The 13,848-nt window shown below is 36.0% G+C and overlaps 1 protein-coding gene across 1 annotated transcript; it reads right to left on the bottom strand.

The window, feature by feature from the left end:
• Positions 1–1,309: 1,309 nt before the first annotated feature.
• On the bottom strand, positions 1,310–3,074 carry LOC107804587 (gallate 1-beta-glucosyltransferase 84A23-like). The gene has a single exon (XM_016628505.2). The coding sequence runs from the start codon at positions 2,998–3,000 to the stop codon at positions 1,483–1,485; it is 1,518 nt and encodes a 505-aa protein (XP_016483991.1). The 5' UTR covers positions 3,001–3,074; the 3' UTR covers positions 1,310–1,482.
• Positions 3,075–13,848: the final 10,774 nt, after the last annotated feature.

The raw sequence follows: 13,848 nt of genomic DNA on the forward strand, positions 1-13,848 counted from the left end.
ATGGCTAATTATTTCCGTTACCATTATAAGTTCGACCATTGAACTTCACTCGAGAAAAAAAAGTTATTTAATACTCAATATACAGTGATGGAGAATACATATACAAGTATACAATCAGTTTCATCATTTCCTCTAGTACATCCCAAAAATGAAGAAAATCAAATTCAACAACATTTGCCCAATCACAAATCAAAAGACATGTAACTAATAGCATAAGTCACTACTTTTAACACTTAATTTAACAGGATTTATCTGGAAGCTAACATGTTTAACAAAATAGTATTAATTCTCTGGTCAATTACTCAAATAGTCACTCAACAATCTCAAATTATCTCCTAAAGTCACTTTTCTTTCGTTTGTAACAACAAAGTTAATGAACTATGCATGTTGCACTCAGAAGGTCACTCAACTAGATTTTCCAAATTTTGGATTGCTAAATACCTATTTTACCCTCTAAATTATAAATATTTAATCTTCTTTTTATTTTTTTAAAACATTTTAGTATTAACAACAAAAATTCAAAAATTTATTTATACATTTCAGAATGAAAGAAAATAAAGGTTGTAAAATATATATTCCATGCACGTAATATAAAAGAGTTATTTAAATAAAGGTATTTTTATAATATACATTATATATTCTTGAAAATTATGCTCAATTATATTATTATATTTTTACCAACTTTCCGACGACACAAAGTAATGTCACTGGAAAGCAGGGAAACTATTTGTATAGGGTAAAATATGCTATGTTAAGCCGTGCATGGAATATATATAATATAATTGAGCATAATTTTCAAGAATATATAATGTATATTATAAAAATACTTTTATTTAAATAATTATTTTTATATTACGTGCATGGAATATATATTTTACAACCTTTATTTTCTTTCATTCTGAATTGCATAAATAATTTTTTGAATTTTTGTTGTTAATACTAAAATAATTATTAATAACAAATTATTCAAATTAATTTTTTTTGGCTATGCTCATTTTCCAGCATTATATATGCTTAAATATTTTTTATTTTTTTAATTTATAAATAATTTTTATTTATTCTATAGGAAATTCCATAATGTAAATAAAAAGGGAAAAAATATAATATTAAAAAATTTTAAAAAAATAAAAAGAAGATAAATATTTATTATTTAGAGGGTAAAATAGGTATTTGACAATCCAAAATTTGGAAAATCTAGTTGTGTGACCTTCTGAATGCAATAGGCATAGTTCAGTGACTTTGTTATTACAAACGAAAGTAAAGTGACTTTAGGAGATAATTTGGGATAGTCGAGTGACCATTTGAGTGATGGACTCTTAATTATCACGTGAGTTTCTAGAAGAAAACTAGCTTCCTTTAGCAGTCAAACGGAGAATGTGGATCTATGATTATTATAACAAACTGGAAACATAGTCTTAGTCTATGCTTCAAATTTTAAAATACACAACTTTAATTCAACTAGCTATTTAAGTACTATAATTTCTAAATAAGGTTGTCGATCTCCTGTTTTGGACCATAAAAACATTTATTGCAGGCCCCAGATTTCTTGCACCAGTTACATGTTGTAATAATATCGTCAATAAAAGCCTGCAGATTCTGCTGGGAGGAGCCACCTTCAGCCACCGCATCCTCCGCCGCTTTCTTCCACTTCAACGCATTCTCTTTCATCTCCGCCGCCTTTGCTCCGCTCGTCGCCTCCCTCACGCAATTCTCCACTTCCTCTCGAGGAATAATTCTATTTTCATCCTCACCTCTACACATACGAATCCCGACTTTAAAAACATCCACTAAATACTTAGCATCAAGAACTTGATCACCCCATTGAGGAAAAGCAATAATTGGTGTACCAATTGCTAGTGATTCCATAGTCGAATTCCATCCACAATGCGTCAAAAAACAAGCTAAAGATGGATGTGCTAATACTTGTTCTTGTGGACACCATTGTACAATTTTAGCCCTATCACCAGCTTTGTCCAAAAATCCATCTGGTAATTTTACTGGTAAATAACCTGTTCCTGTGTAAGGTTCCTTCATCACCCACAAAAAATTCAGCCCTGAATTCAACAACCCATAGGCCATTTCATCAACTTGTTCTTGTTTCAATGTTACTATACTCCCAAATGAAATGTACACAACAGAGGATATTGGTTTTGAATCCAGCCATTGTATTACACCGCTATCGGCTGTGAATAAATCGCCACGAAAAACGTCAGAGGATCCGTTAGGGGAAACTAATTTAGGGTGCTTGAATAATGGACCAACAGTTTTAATAGGACATATTTTGGAAAGTTGCTCAACGAGTTCAAGTTCAAGTTCTTGGAAAGTATCCATTAGTATACAAAATGGACTAGACAATTTCTTGAATTGACCTAAAATGGCTTCTTTCAACATAATATAGCGAGAAGAAGAAAAAGGGTGCAAGAAGTTAGGAATTTCGTCATGTTTGAGTAGAGGCATAGCGGGAAGTTGAACTTCAAGCTCGGGGTTTGATTCAGTAGGGAATGGAACTAATTTATGAAGATAATGGTAATAACAAGAAAAACTAGCAGCAGATTGAACCCAAAGGACAGCACTAGGAATTCCAAGAGTTTCAGCAACATCAGAAACCCAAGGGATAAAAGGATTATTTATAAGACAAGAAACAGGGCGACCCTGTTTCTCGTTTTCCTCAATCAGTTGATTGAGGCGTTCTGTACCTACTGACTCTAGCTGTTGCATGTATAACCCGAGGTCGGTTCCCTCAGGCTTAGAATAATCCCAAGCATCATCAAAGAACTGAAATCTTAACTTACCTGAACCGTAGGGAGTTGGTTCATCACTTACGTTTTTATTGGCTTTTTTCATTTGAGCACCGTGACTTTCGGTTGTGGAAAAGGTAACGAGAATTCCTTTGGCAGCTAGAAGTTTGCCAAGTCGAAGTAAAGGATTGACATGACCTTGGCCTGGGAATGAGATCATAAAGACATGAATAGGTGGTGGTAGTGTGCCTTGTGAGCCCATATTTGTGTTCTGTACTTGCAAAGTTCTTTCTTGGAATTTAAGACAAAGAAAATTTCTGACTTCACAAAGTAATAGATAAGCTGTTTAAATAGAGAGAGTAAGATAGGTGTTCAGTTTCTCATTTAAGTCGTGCGGTAGATGCTCAAGGTAGTGTCCTTTTCCCCTTTGTTTCTTTTATCAAATGTTACTCACTCCTAAATCTATTTTCTTTTTGCTTCGTTCTAAAAAGAATAACCTCTTTTTAAATTTGAAAATAATTTAGTTTTAATTTTAATTCTATCTTTAATGAGAAACTTTTATAATCACACATATACTCTGATCCCCTTTCTGACTTGTTTAGAATCATAAATTTTAAAAATCTTTATTTTTTTTTAAATTCCGTATCCAGTCAAAAAGGTTCATGAAGGAGTAATAATATATTTATTTCTATTCCTAATAAGAAGCCGTTAAGGAGCTTGGGATCGTCAGCGAAAAAATTGCAATTATTTTAATCTAACACATGTGGTATGATATTTCTAAAAAAGAACTTTCCTTACACTATTCTTTATCCATTTTTTGCATCTTGGAATTAATTGCACTTCAGTAGATTTTCCCCTTCAAATCCTTATTTTTCTGGTGAATATTTTGGTTCTTATCCTGTGCTTCTTTTCCATCTTTGATAGCATCTTAAAAATTTGTGTTTTCTCTTTAGGAATTAGGGCTTTTGTGCGTGAAAACTTTAACATGCCAAGAACTTTTGTTATGTAGGTGTTTGAAAAAATTCTTCAATGAATGGGGCTTTCTACTAAATGTCTCATTTTATTTTTGGTATTGTCTACAGGTATTTAGTCTTCTTTCGTGGTTGATTAGTGTGATCAGGTTTTTTTACTTCAAGCATGTGAGTTTAGAATCTTTAGATCCATATTTTGGTTTTGTGCAGGGCAGCACACTTCTTATTATTTTTTATTCCAATCACAAGGCATGCTATATATTAAAACACATTGCATTAATGAACTCCAGTTGGTACTGTTATTTTTGTTGGTCTGAGGCAACTAGGTGTGGGTTGGAAAACTAAAAAAAACTACAGGCCTGCACATGTATTAATACCATCTGTTGGGCTGTACTATTTTTAAGCAATTATCTCTTCAATGAATGGATATACAAATAAGTAAATTCTGTACTACCATGTTAACCTGCACATTTTTTGGGGGTCAGCTCTACCGGGAAATGTGCCTTTTCCTTACTTGCGTGGTTACGTAAATACTGCTGACAGCAATAAATACTCTTTCAGTATGATTCAAGGATAAAAAAATGCTAATGTTTCACCATTTTTGAGCTAACGTTCACTTTTTTGAGCGTTAGCTTAACCTTTTAAAGTAATTTGATTTCACCATTTTAGAACTCAAGTCTAATTACGAAATTTGGCTAAGAGCTAAATTAAAAAAAAAAAAACAGACTTGTGTATATATAGCTGTATGTATATTGAACTATAGCATTTACTGATTTACTACTTAGGGTGTGTTTGGTATAACGGAAAATGTTTTCCGTGGAAAATGTTTTCTTGGAAAACAAATAGTAATCTTATTCATTTTCCGGTGTTTGGTACACAAATTAAGAAAAATGACTTCTCAAGAGTATTTATAAATAATTTAGATATAATAAACATGAAACCATAAACTTTCAAACCAACAACCTTCCGGACCCACAAATTTCATAAACTTTCCAACCGCTAAACTTTCAAAATCGCGGAATTTCGAACCCGTAAACTTTATAATTTCTAAACCCGTAAACTTCCAAACACATAAACCTCCGAACTCATAATTTTGGAACTTGTAAAATTTTGAGTCTTTAAACCGATAAATAATAAAATTAAAATTGAAAAATATATTTATAATATTTTTTGGGGGATAGGATTGACTTCTTATCATCTCAAAGATAATTCCTTCTTGGATTTATGTTAACTAATATATGGCATGGACTAACACATGTGGATATGGGTTGTAACAGTGGGGGTAGGTAGGGGTGGGTGGTGCAGAAAAACGAAACAATAGAAATTTAAAATTGCAAAAAAAAAATTAAGGTAAAAAAAATATTTTTTTTTTGCGGTGGGGGAGGGGGGAGGGGGAGGGAATGGAGGGGTAGTAGGGTGGGTGGTAACGGAAAAACTGAAATTTGAAAAAAAAAAGCTTTTTTTTGGAGAGGGAGTGAGGTGGGTTGGTGAGGGTGGAGAAGGTTGAGAAGGAGCTTTGGAAAATATTTTCACTTCTCTTGATAAGGAAAATATTTTCTAAAACATTTAAGCCAACCAAACATGAGAAAATTGGAAAACATTTTCCGAAAAATATTTTCCTTCATACCAAACACACCCTTAATGTTTTCCTATTTCGATATTCACATACTTTTATGCAGAGTGAAATAGAATATATTTGGTAATTTAGCCAGTATCATCTTAAAACACCACAAAATGAGAACATGTTTTGAAGCTCTTTTTTCACTTCAATAGAATGAAACTTTTTGGCATTATTGCTCCTTCATACTCTATATTCCCAAATTCACTTTATCCGGTACCGGAACAGGACCAAAATGGTAGAAATTCTGAATCGATTTTAGTGTTATGTCGCGGAAGAGACAAAACTGAAAATAAAGAAGATAAAGAACACCAAATTTTAAAGTGGAAAACCTTTTAAATCGAAGGTAAAAACTACGGGATCACAAAGATCCAAAAAGCTCCACTATAACAATAAGTGGGTCACAAAAGTTCTCCAAATTAGCTACACAACAAGTGTCAAACACAGAGCAACAATAGCAACAAGAGCAACAACTAATAAATTGAAGAAAGAGGATTATCCACAAAAATGAAGCTGTTGTCTGAGGCTCGAAATCAGATACTACAGGCCTAAAAAATTCGCTCTTCACCGTTCAAATCAAAGACCAAGATGTTACGAACACTCAGTCAAACTTTCAGCCCGATCCAATGGTTAACGAATCATAAAACATAATTTGAAGTTGGCTGGTCGGAATAAAAATCTGCAGCAAAAACAAATACTTTTCTTCTCTCTTCTCTCTTAATGAAAGCTCTCTCAAAACCACTCTTATGTGCTTAAGTCTTTCAAAGACTTGTATCAATGAGCATAGAACGATTCTCCAAGGTTGTCCTATTTATAGATCATAAGTGGTGCTTTCTCTTAAAACCAAAACCCACTCATTGATACAATCCGAATCTAATTCCGAATAAGAATAGAAACCAAAAGAGAATGGGATTAGGCCATTGGGCCTTTGGCTGGACAACATGGGCATGTGCCCAACAAACTCCCTCTCCAGCTAAGTGGCCAAATATGTCTTCAAGTAGAGGAACTATTGGCATGCTTCATGCCTGCCAATTTTCTGCAATACGCATGCTTATCTGCAAGCTTAACTACAAAGTCCTCATGCTGCTCCGTATAAATCTCCTCATTCAAAACACTATGAAGAAAAGCAGCCTTGACATCCATCTACTCAACCTCTAAATCTAGACTTGCAACTAAGCCTATAACTACACGAATAGAAGACATCTTCACAACAGGGGAGACAATTTTATCAAAGTCAACTCCCTTCTTCTGGCCAAAACCTTTAACAACTAACCTCGCCTTATATCTAGGCGCGGAGGTATGATTATCTTGCTTTATTCTGAATATCCATTTGTTAGATAAAGCTCTCTTACCTTTCGATAAATTTCACTAACTCATAGGTGTCATTCTCATGGAGTGACTTCATCTCATCTTCTATGGCTTCAATCCACTGATCTTTATGAGTATCTTGCATGGCTTCATCTTAATTCTCAGGTTCTTCCATGTCAGTAAAAAATACATACTCATCAAGAGGATAGCGCATGGATTTTTGCTTCTCCCTTGTAGATCTTCTAAGAAAGGTTTCAGGAGCATTCAAAGTAGTTACCCGAGCAGGAATTGGTTGTTGATCAACCACAACTTCATCAACTGAAGCATCCATAACATCTAAACCATGATGATCATTTTGATCTTGATAACTATCTTCATTATTGTCTTGGGTTCCTTCATGTGCAATAGGTGCCTTAGCAATAGAAACTGGATCACTATCAACTAAGCTCTCATTACTCTGAGAATCTATCTTCTCAGCTTTGTCAATATATTCAATAGTCGGGTCTTCAAAGAATATTGCATCATGACTTCTAATAAGTTTATTTTCTACTGGATCATAAAAACGATACACAAATTCTTCTTGACCATAACCGATAAAGATGCGCTGCTTAGTTTTGACATCCAGTTTCGATCTCACATATTTAGGATCAGCACACAAGCTTTATACCCAAAAACTCCCAGGTGATCATAAGAAACACTTTGGCAAACCAAACTTTGTCTGGGACATCACCATCCAAAGCAACAGCAGAAGACAAATTGATAACATAGGCAACAGTGTTAAGGGCTTCCGCCCAAAATGTATTTGGAAGTTTAGCCTCTGAAAGCAAGCATCTAACTCTTTCAACTAGAGTTCTATCCATCCTCTCTGCTAAACCATTCAATTGAGTCGTCTTGGGCGAAGTTTTCTGATGACGAATTCCTTGTTCCTTGCAATAGTTATCAAAGGGACTACAATATTCACCACCAATGTTAGTGCGAATATATTTTAATTTCTTCCATGTCTGTCTCTTAGCTAAGGCCTAAAATTCTTTAAACACGCCAGGCCGCCTTCCTTGTTTTTAAAAGTCATCAATTTCTTTAGTAGGAATAACTTGTTGTTCCCAGTTTTTTAAGCATAAAGAGTCTCTAACTTTTCCCACAATGATTTCGCATGTGTCTCGTTCACAATATGGTTGCGAATATTATCTGTGAGCACGTGATTTTTGCCCTACGAGAACTACTCCCAGAAAATTCAAAATAAGATAGTTTTGTGTTGTTTGTGATTTATTTGTATTTGTCTGTGCATGATTATTTTTACTTTAATTAAGAAAAAAAAATACAAAAAATAAATAAATATATGTGCATTTAGGATTTAACTTTACAAGTAGAATTAATTAAACAATATTTGAATTTATAAGAATGAAAATCACAAAAAAAATGTACTTTGCATTTTAAATTTAATCTCCAATTGTGTGATTTTATTTTGGTTGGTATTTGATTGTGCATGATAATTGTTATTAGAAGATAATTAGTATTTTTTTAATTTTGGTTGGTAACTTAATCTAAATTTTAGATAGGAAATAAGAAGAAGAAAAAGAAACAAATAAGAAAGATGGGAAATTCGGACCAGGCCCATACCAAAAATCAGCCTAATACCCGCCCCAATCCAGTCCGTCTCAAAGACAAACCAAACGACGTCGTTTAGTAACGCTCAATCTGGGCCGTTGATCTCAGCTGATCAACGGTCCAGATCAACTCCTCCGTCACCCGACCCATTCCCATCCAAGACCGATCCAGTCTCAAGGGTAAACGAAGCAACGTCGTTTCCGTTTATGAATGGATCCAAGCCATTGATCTCATCAGATCGAACGGCCTGGATTCATCCCACCCTTTCATATATATACTTCAAACCATACCCCCACCCCCCCTAAACCAAACCCCCCTCGCCCCATCGTCTCTCTCAGACACTTCAGAGACGACCCCCCAAACCCTAGCCTCCCTCGTTCCCTTCGCCTGAAAACCCGGCGGCGCCGGCTCTGATGGCCATGAAAATAACACCCCTGAACTACCCTACTCCCCCTATCCGATTCCACACTCCATTAACCTCGAATCATACTACAACTTCTCGAATCTTCGATCAAAGATCCTCGTCCCAAACCCTAGCATGACCACTTAACCCCAAAATCACACCCAATAATCCCCTTGACATCCTCGTCGCTAATCCCTAACCTAATTGGCTCGAATCTGAGTAAAACTCATCGAATGACGGATCTAGGGTTCAAACGGTTTGGGACTGTATCAAAGCTGTTAGGGTCGAATGGGTTCTAGTTAGTATTATAAGCTTATTTCTGACGAAATAGACATATAATACTAACTGGAACTCAAGTTCGAAAAGGCATGTTGGTGGGATCCGAGAAAAGAACAGTAAGTTCTTCTTAGCTTCTTCTTTTCCTTTTTCTATATGTTGATTTGTCTGTGCTAGGTTGTAATCAGTCGTTTCTTTGGGTTTTCAGTTTAAGATAATTCTTAACCCAGTAAATACTCCGCTTCTTTTTCTGATTCTGGTGTAGTTCAATCGATTATTCGTTTGCCTAAATTAGATTCGTTGTAATTCGTCTTTTGTCCGTTATTTTCTCCCTTCTCCATCAGACCTTTTTCTTGGTCCAAATTTTCTGTTGTTGATTATATGTTATAAATTGTTTGATCAATTGAATAAGTTTCGTCGATTAGTCCGGTAGGTTTGAGTGTTAGTTTAACATGATAGTAGTTTAATTTTTGTCTTGATTTCATAGTTTATTCCAGTCTGTTTCCCCTCCTGCTTCGTTTCTGTTCTAAATTTTGTGTTGAAATGAGCCTGTTGGTATATTTGAACTTAGAACTAAGCCTGTTGGTATATTCAGTTCATCACATTGAACTGAATTCCTTGGTCATTTGTTATCCTGAATCTGTCAATCCCCTTAAAGCTCTTTTGGCTGTTTCTTCTTTTGTGTTCCAATTTAATTAAGCGTATGCTCGTCTAGTTGATTTCAGTTCATTTGTTTCTGAGCTAAATATGATTGGTTCCCCAATATAGTTAGTTCAATATGTGCTGCCCTGAACCCTTAGTCTTCATTTTTGATGCCATTTGATTTGATATGAGTTTCTATCTTGAATTACTGACTGATTTTGATTAAGGGAATTGGTTATAGCTGGTGAGGTACAATGGATTAATTAGGATTCAGCTTAGTTAGTTGGTAGGTTTGAATAGGTTAGAGCTGAAAGGTTTAATACAGATTAAAAGGGATTGGGTAGGATAGTAATTTCAGGGACTTTAAGAGGGTATTTTGGGATTTAAAAGGTTTGAAAATGGTTTAAGTTGAATGTTCTGTCCACTAAGTATTAATGTACCATTAAAATAATGCATTAGTGGGGAACACAGCATAATGGTATGGGGGGTAATGATAAAATGTTAAAGGATACACATAGTAGAGGAATATTACAAGCTGGAAAGAAAAAGAAACATGGGGGGTAATAATAAAAGATCCTTCTTACAGCTGTAAAGAAAGGAGGGGGACTGGAACGGGCAGTAAGGGGGGAGAGAGTGAAAACAGAGAGAAAAATCCAAAGATATAAAGAGAAGACAGAGAGTTAAAAGATTAAGGGTGAAGAGATAGAGAGATAGGCATTGGGAGACGTGGAGAGAGGAAAAGTCAATCTGAAAGAACATTTTTGAGTTTTGAATCAGTTCTGAGAGATAGTTTAAAAGAAAGGGTACTGTTCCATTGAGTTCTAGGGAGAATTTAGATTCCAAGCACTGGTTCTTGCCCCCTTTTGATTGTTGAATCTATTTGGCAGTCTATTGATTCTGTTTCTGAACTTATCCGAGCTCAGTTTGTTCTGTTTGGGCGTCCGTATGGCTGTTTGGTTCTACAAATCAGTGTGGTCTTTGGTTTAAGTGTATTTCTGATTTGGAGAGTGGTATTGCTGTGTTGGTTTTTGTTTTAACTATTCCATTACTGCTGGTGATTTGCTGTTGGTATTGTTGTGTCATCCGCTGCTGCTGACTGCTCTTCCTTCTTTTGTTCTGTTTTCCCAATCTAGGTACACGCCTGAAGCTGGCCCAATATAGCCGTTTGAATTGAAAGCTAAAATGAAATGGTCTTCTTTGGAATTTATGTGTTTAAGCTGTTAGTAGAGTAGTAGTAGATAATTTGTATTTGTTTAAACTCATTTTGGTTTTATGGTGTATAACTGAACTGATAGAATTATTATAGTATTAATTTAATTTCGTTTTGTGTGGTATAATTCCGGAATTAAAAGCAGGCTGAAATGGAAAATGGTTTAGAAGTTCATGGATTTCACTTGTATTAACAACATTGAGTTGAAACCAGTCGGCAGACATTGAATCCAGTAGTGTGTTAAAGTCTTAAGCATGTGTGTGATGAGGGTGGTCTCTTAGCTAAGCTGAGATGTATGAAAATCGTTCATGGTGTCTATATCGTTGCTTGAGCCCTGTTAATGTTCAGATATTTAGGTTAACACTTGTTTTGGAATTATGTAGCCTTGTCTAGCCTCACTATTATTAACTAAACGTTGCATGAATTTGAATGTCGAACTGGAACCGGAAAAGCATGATTCATAGTTAGTTTAGTGTATTTACCTGATTTGAGTAAACTATTAGACTAATCTTGATGGATATTTCCTTTTGGTCCTAGTTAATTAAATTTTGGTTCTGAGCAACTTAGCTAGAAAAATCAGAAGGTTTTGAGTTAATAACACTTTGTTCCTGGCCTCTTAGCGTGTTTGGATTATTTTGCCCACGCCAGGATTCGATATTGGTATTGGGGGGGCTACGGCTGTTTGGGCCTGTTTTACTCCCCATAGGCCCAAGTAGCTCCCCTTTCCAAAGCTGGGAACGATTCCCATTCACTGCAACTTTCAAATAGGCCCGTTTAGTGCATAGATTTGGATCTGTTTTAAAATTCAATGTATAGTTTAGCTTGGTATAATTCAGTTCTTAATTAATTAGGGAAATTTTTTAGAGACAAACAAATAGAAAATCATAGTCACTTTTAGGTTGGCCTTTTAATAAAATGATGAGACGAGCCCAGCCAAACAAAAATACAAAATGCGGGGTCCTCAATAAATATTATATGAAAATACTTAGAATTCGGGAGGGCCGTTTAGCGAATTTCACGGCCTTCCCCAAATAATAACGCGTTAGACTCTTTAGGTGCGATTTTAATGAAATTAAATTCCTAAACTCGGGTGCGCATTTATGCGACCCAAATCCAAATCTCAACGGAGTCGAAATGTGTTGACCACCACGGGTGCATTGATTGCGACGTGGTTCGAGATGCGTTTTCACGACGTTGTAATCCTTTTAAAATAAATATAATAATAAAAGCGGTTTTAAAAGCGAATAAAAAGCACATAAGCTAGAGCATGTTTTGAAATCAGATAAAATCAAATACGACAGTTGAGCGACCGTGCTAGAACCACGGAATCCGGGAATGTCTAATACCTTTTCCCATGTTAACAGAATTCCTCTAGGATTTCTGGTTCGCGGACTATTAACAGAGTCATATTTTCCTCGGTTCAGGATTCAACCGGTGACTTGGGACACCATTAATCTCCCAAGTGGCGACTCTGAATCTCAATAATAAATCCCGTTCCGATTTTCCTTTAAGTGGAAAAACTCCTTTATGCCTCTGCGGGCATGGGTAAAAAGGAGGTGTGACAGCTCTGGCGACTCTGCTGGGGACAAGGACCCAGAATCTCTGGTTCAGGGTTCAGAATTCGAGCTTTAAATAATTGTTATAATTGGCTTGTTTTATCCGATTTTTTACATGTTTGGGCCTAATGTGCTAAGTGATGCTTTTTACCGCTTTGATATTATCTGAACCGCATATAAACTGCTACGAAGCCCTTCTCTTCTCATCTTCTGGGATGTGCTCGCTGGTCGAGACTCTCTATTCTGTTAGTGTCATACCTTGAAATAAGAAAAAGGCTCGGACAAGTTACTAAGCCGTATGGCCTTTTGGTTCCCGGTACGTAGCCCCCCTCCTCGACTCGAGTTGTCCGCTCGGGTACACAGTCTAGAACAAATACCAGGTTATAAACCTAGAATAACTCAGCTTCATTCTGAATCCCTAGTAGGAGCGTTTGTTTGCATCACGTGCATTTGACTTTGGAGGCTCAACATAGGGGTTGGGTCTGTCTAGGACAGGTGTACCAAAAATGACAAAAGACCATCCTGATGCATCTTACTTACTACTTGTGCATTTGCTTGCTTCGAACTTGCATGCTGACCGGCTTTTGAATATTTTAAAGAAAGAGAGATAGAGGTACGAGGGTTAAAGAGAGTTAATTGCATGTTTTGAAAAAAAAACCAATGTCCAAATATTGTCGAAACTCTGCCAAATTTTTGAGAAAATGAAAAAAAAGAAAAGAAAAAAAAAGGAAAAAAAATATAGTTTTATTTGCCAATGAAAAGAGTCTGGTTTTCAAAAGAAGTTTGTTTTATCAGACAGAACTACGCACGGTCTGATTCATGTGGGGACATGATTCGTAGGCAATATGTATAGGATTCGACCACCACTAAAAAGAAAAGGGGAAAATGAAAAATAAATAAAGAAGGACAGAAAAAAGGAGGCTTAAAAGAAGGGGCACGATTATGAGATGCCGGAATGACGCACGCAACCGAAGCAAATGCATGATAGAAATGGTTAATTGCCTAGGTGCATTGCATCCCAATGTGTAATTACATATGTGTTAAACTCTAAAAAACTAACAAGTTTGTTGTTTTCCAGAGAATTCAAGCAGTTAGTTTATTTAGAGGATACTGACACATTATCATTACCAAACTAGATCGAAGGGACCAATACCAGAAATCATGTCTATCCCAGATGTCGACACTAGTGTTGAGGTAGAGGAGTTGGACATCTATAAAATGAAAGAGGAGATGCTCAAGCTTAAGCAACAAATGGCCGAAATGTACCAGGCTTGGTCCAAAGGGCAATCACCGCCAGCTTACCTTGCTAACCCGGCTTTTACCCCACCATTAGCTCAGTCTCAGGATCATCCTGCCACCGATCCAGGTTTTCCCATTTATCAGCACTACCATGGCACTACTTCTCATACGCCACAAGGTCCACCCCCAAAATCAATTCCATACCCTCCTCCGCCAATCACCCCTGTCTTTGTGGCACCTCCACCAGCTGCACTCCATAAATCCCCGAGTGAACCTGTGTTC

Source organism: Nicotiana tabacum, chromosome 7 (assembly GCF_000715075.1).
Source record: "Nicotiana tabacum cultivar K326 chromosome 7, ASM71507v2, whole genome shotgun sequence".
Taxonomy (NCBI): Eukaryota; Viridiplantae; Streptophyta; class Magnoliopsida; order Solanales; family Solanaceae; genus Nicotiana; species Nicotiana tabacum.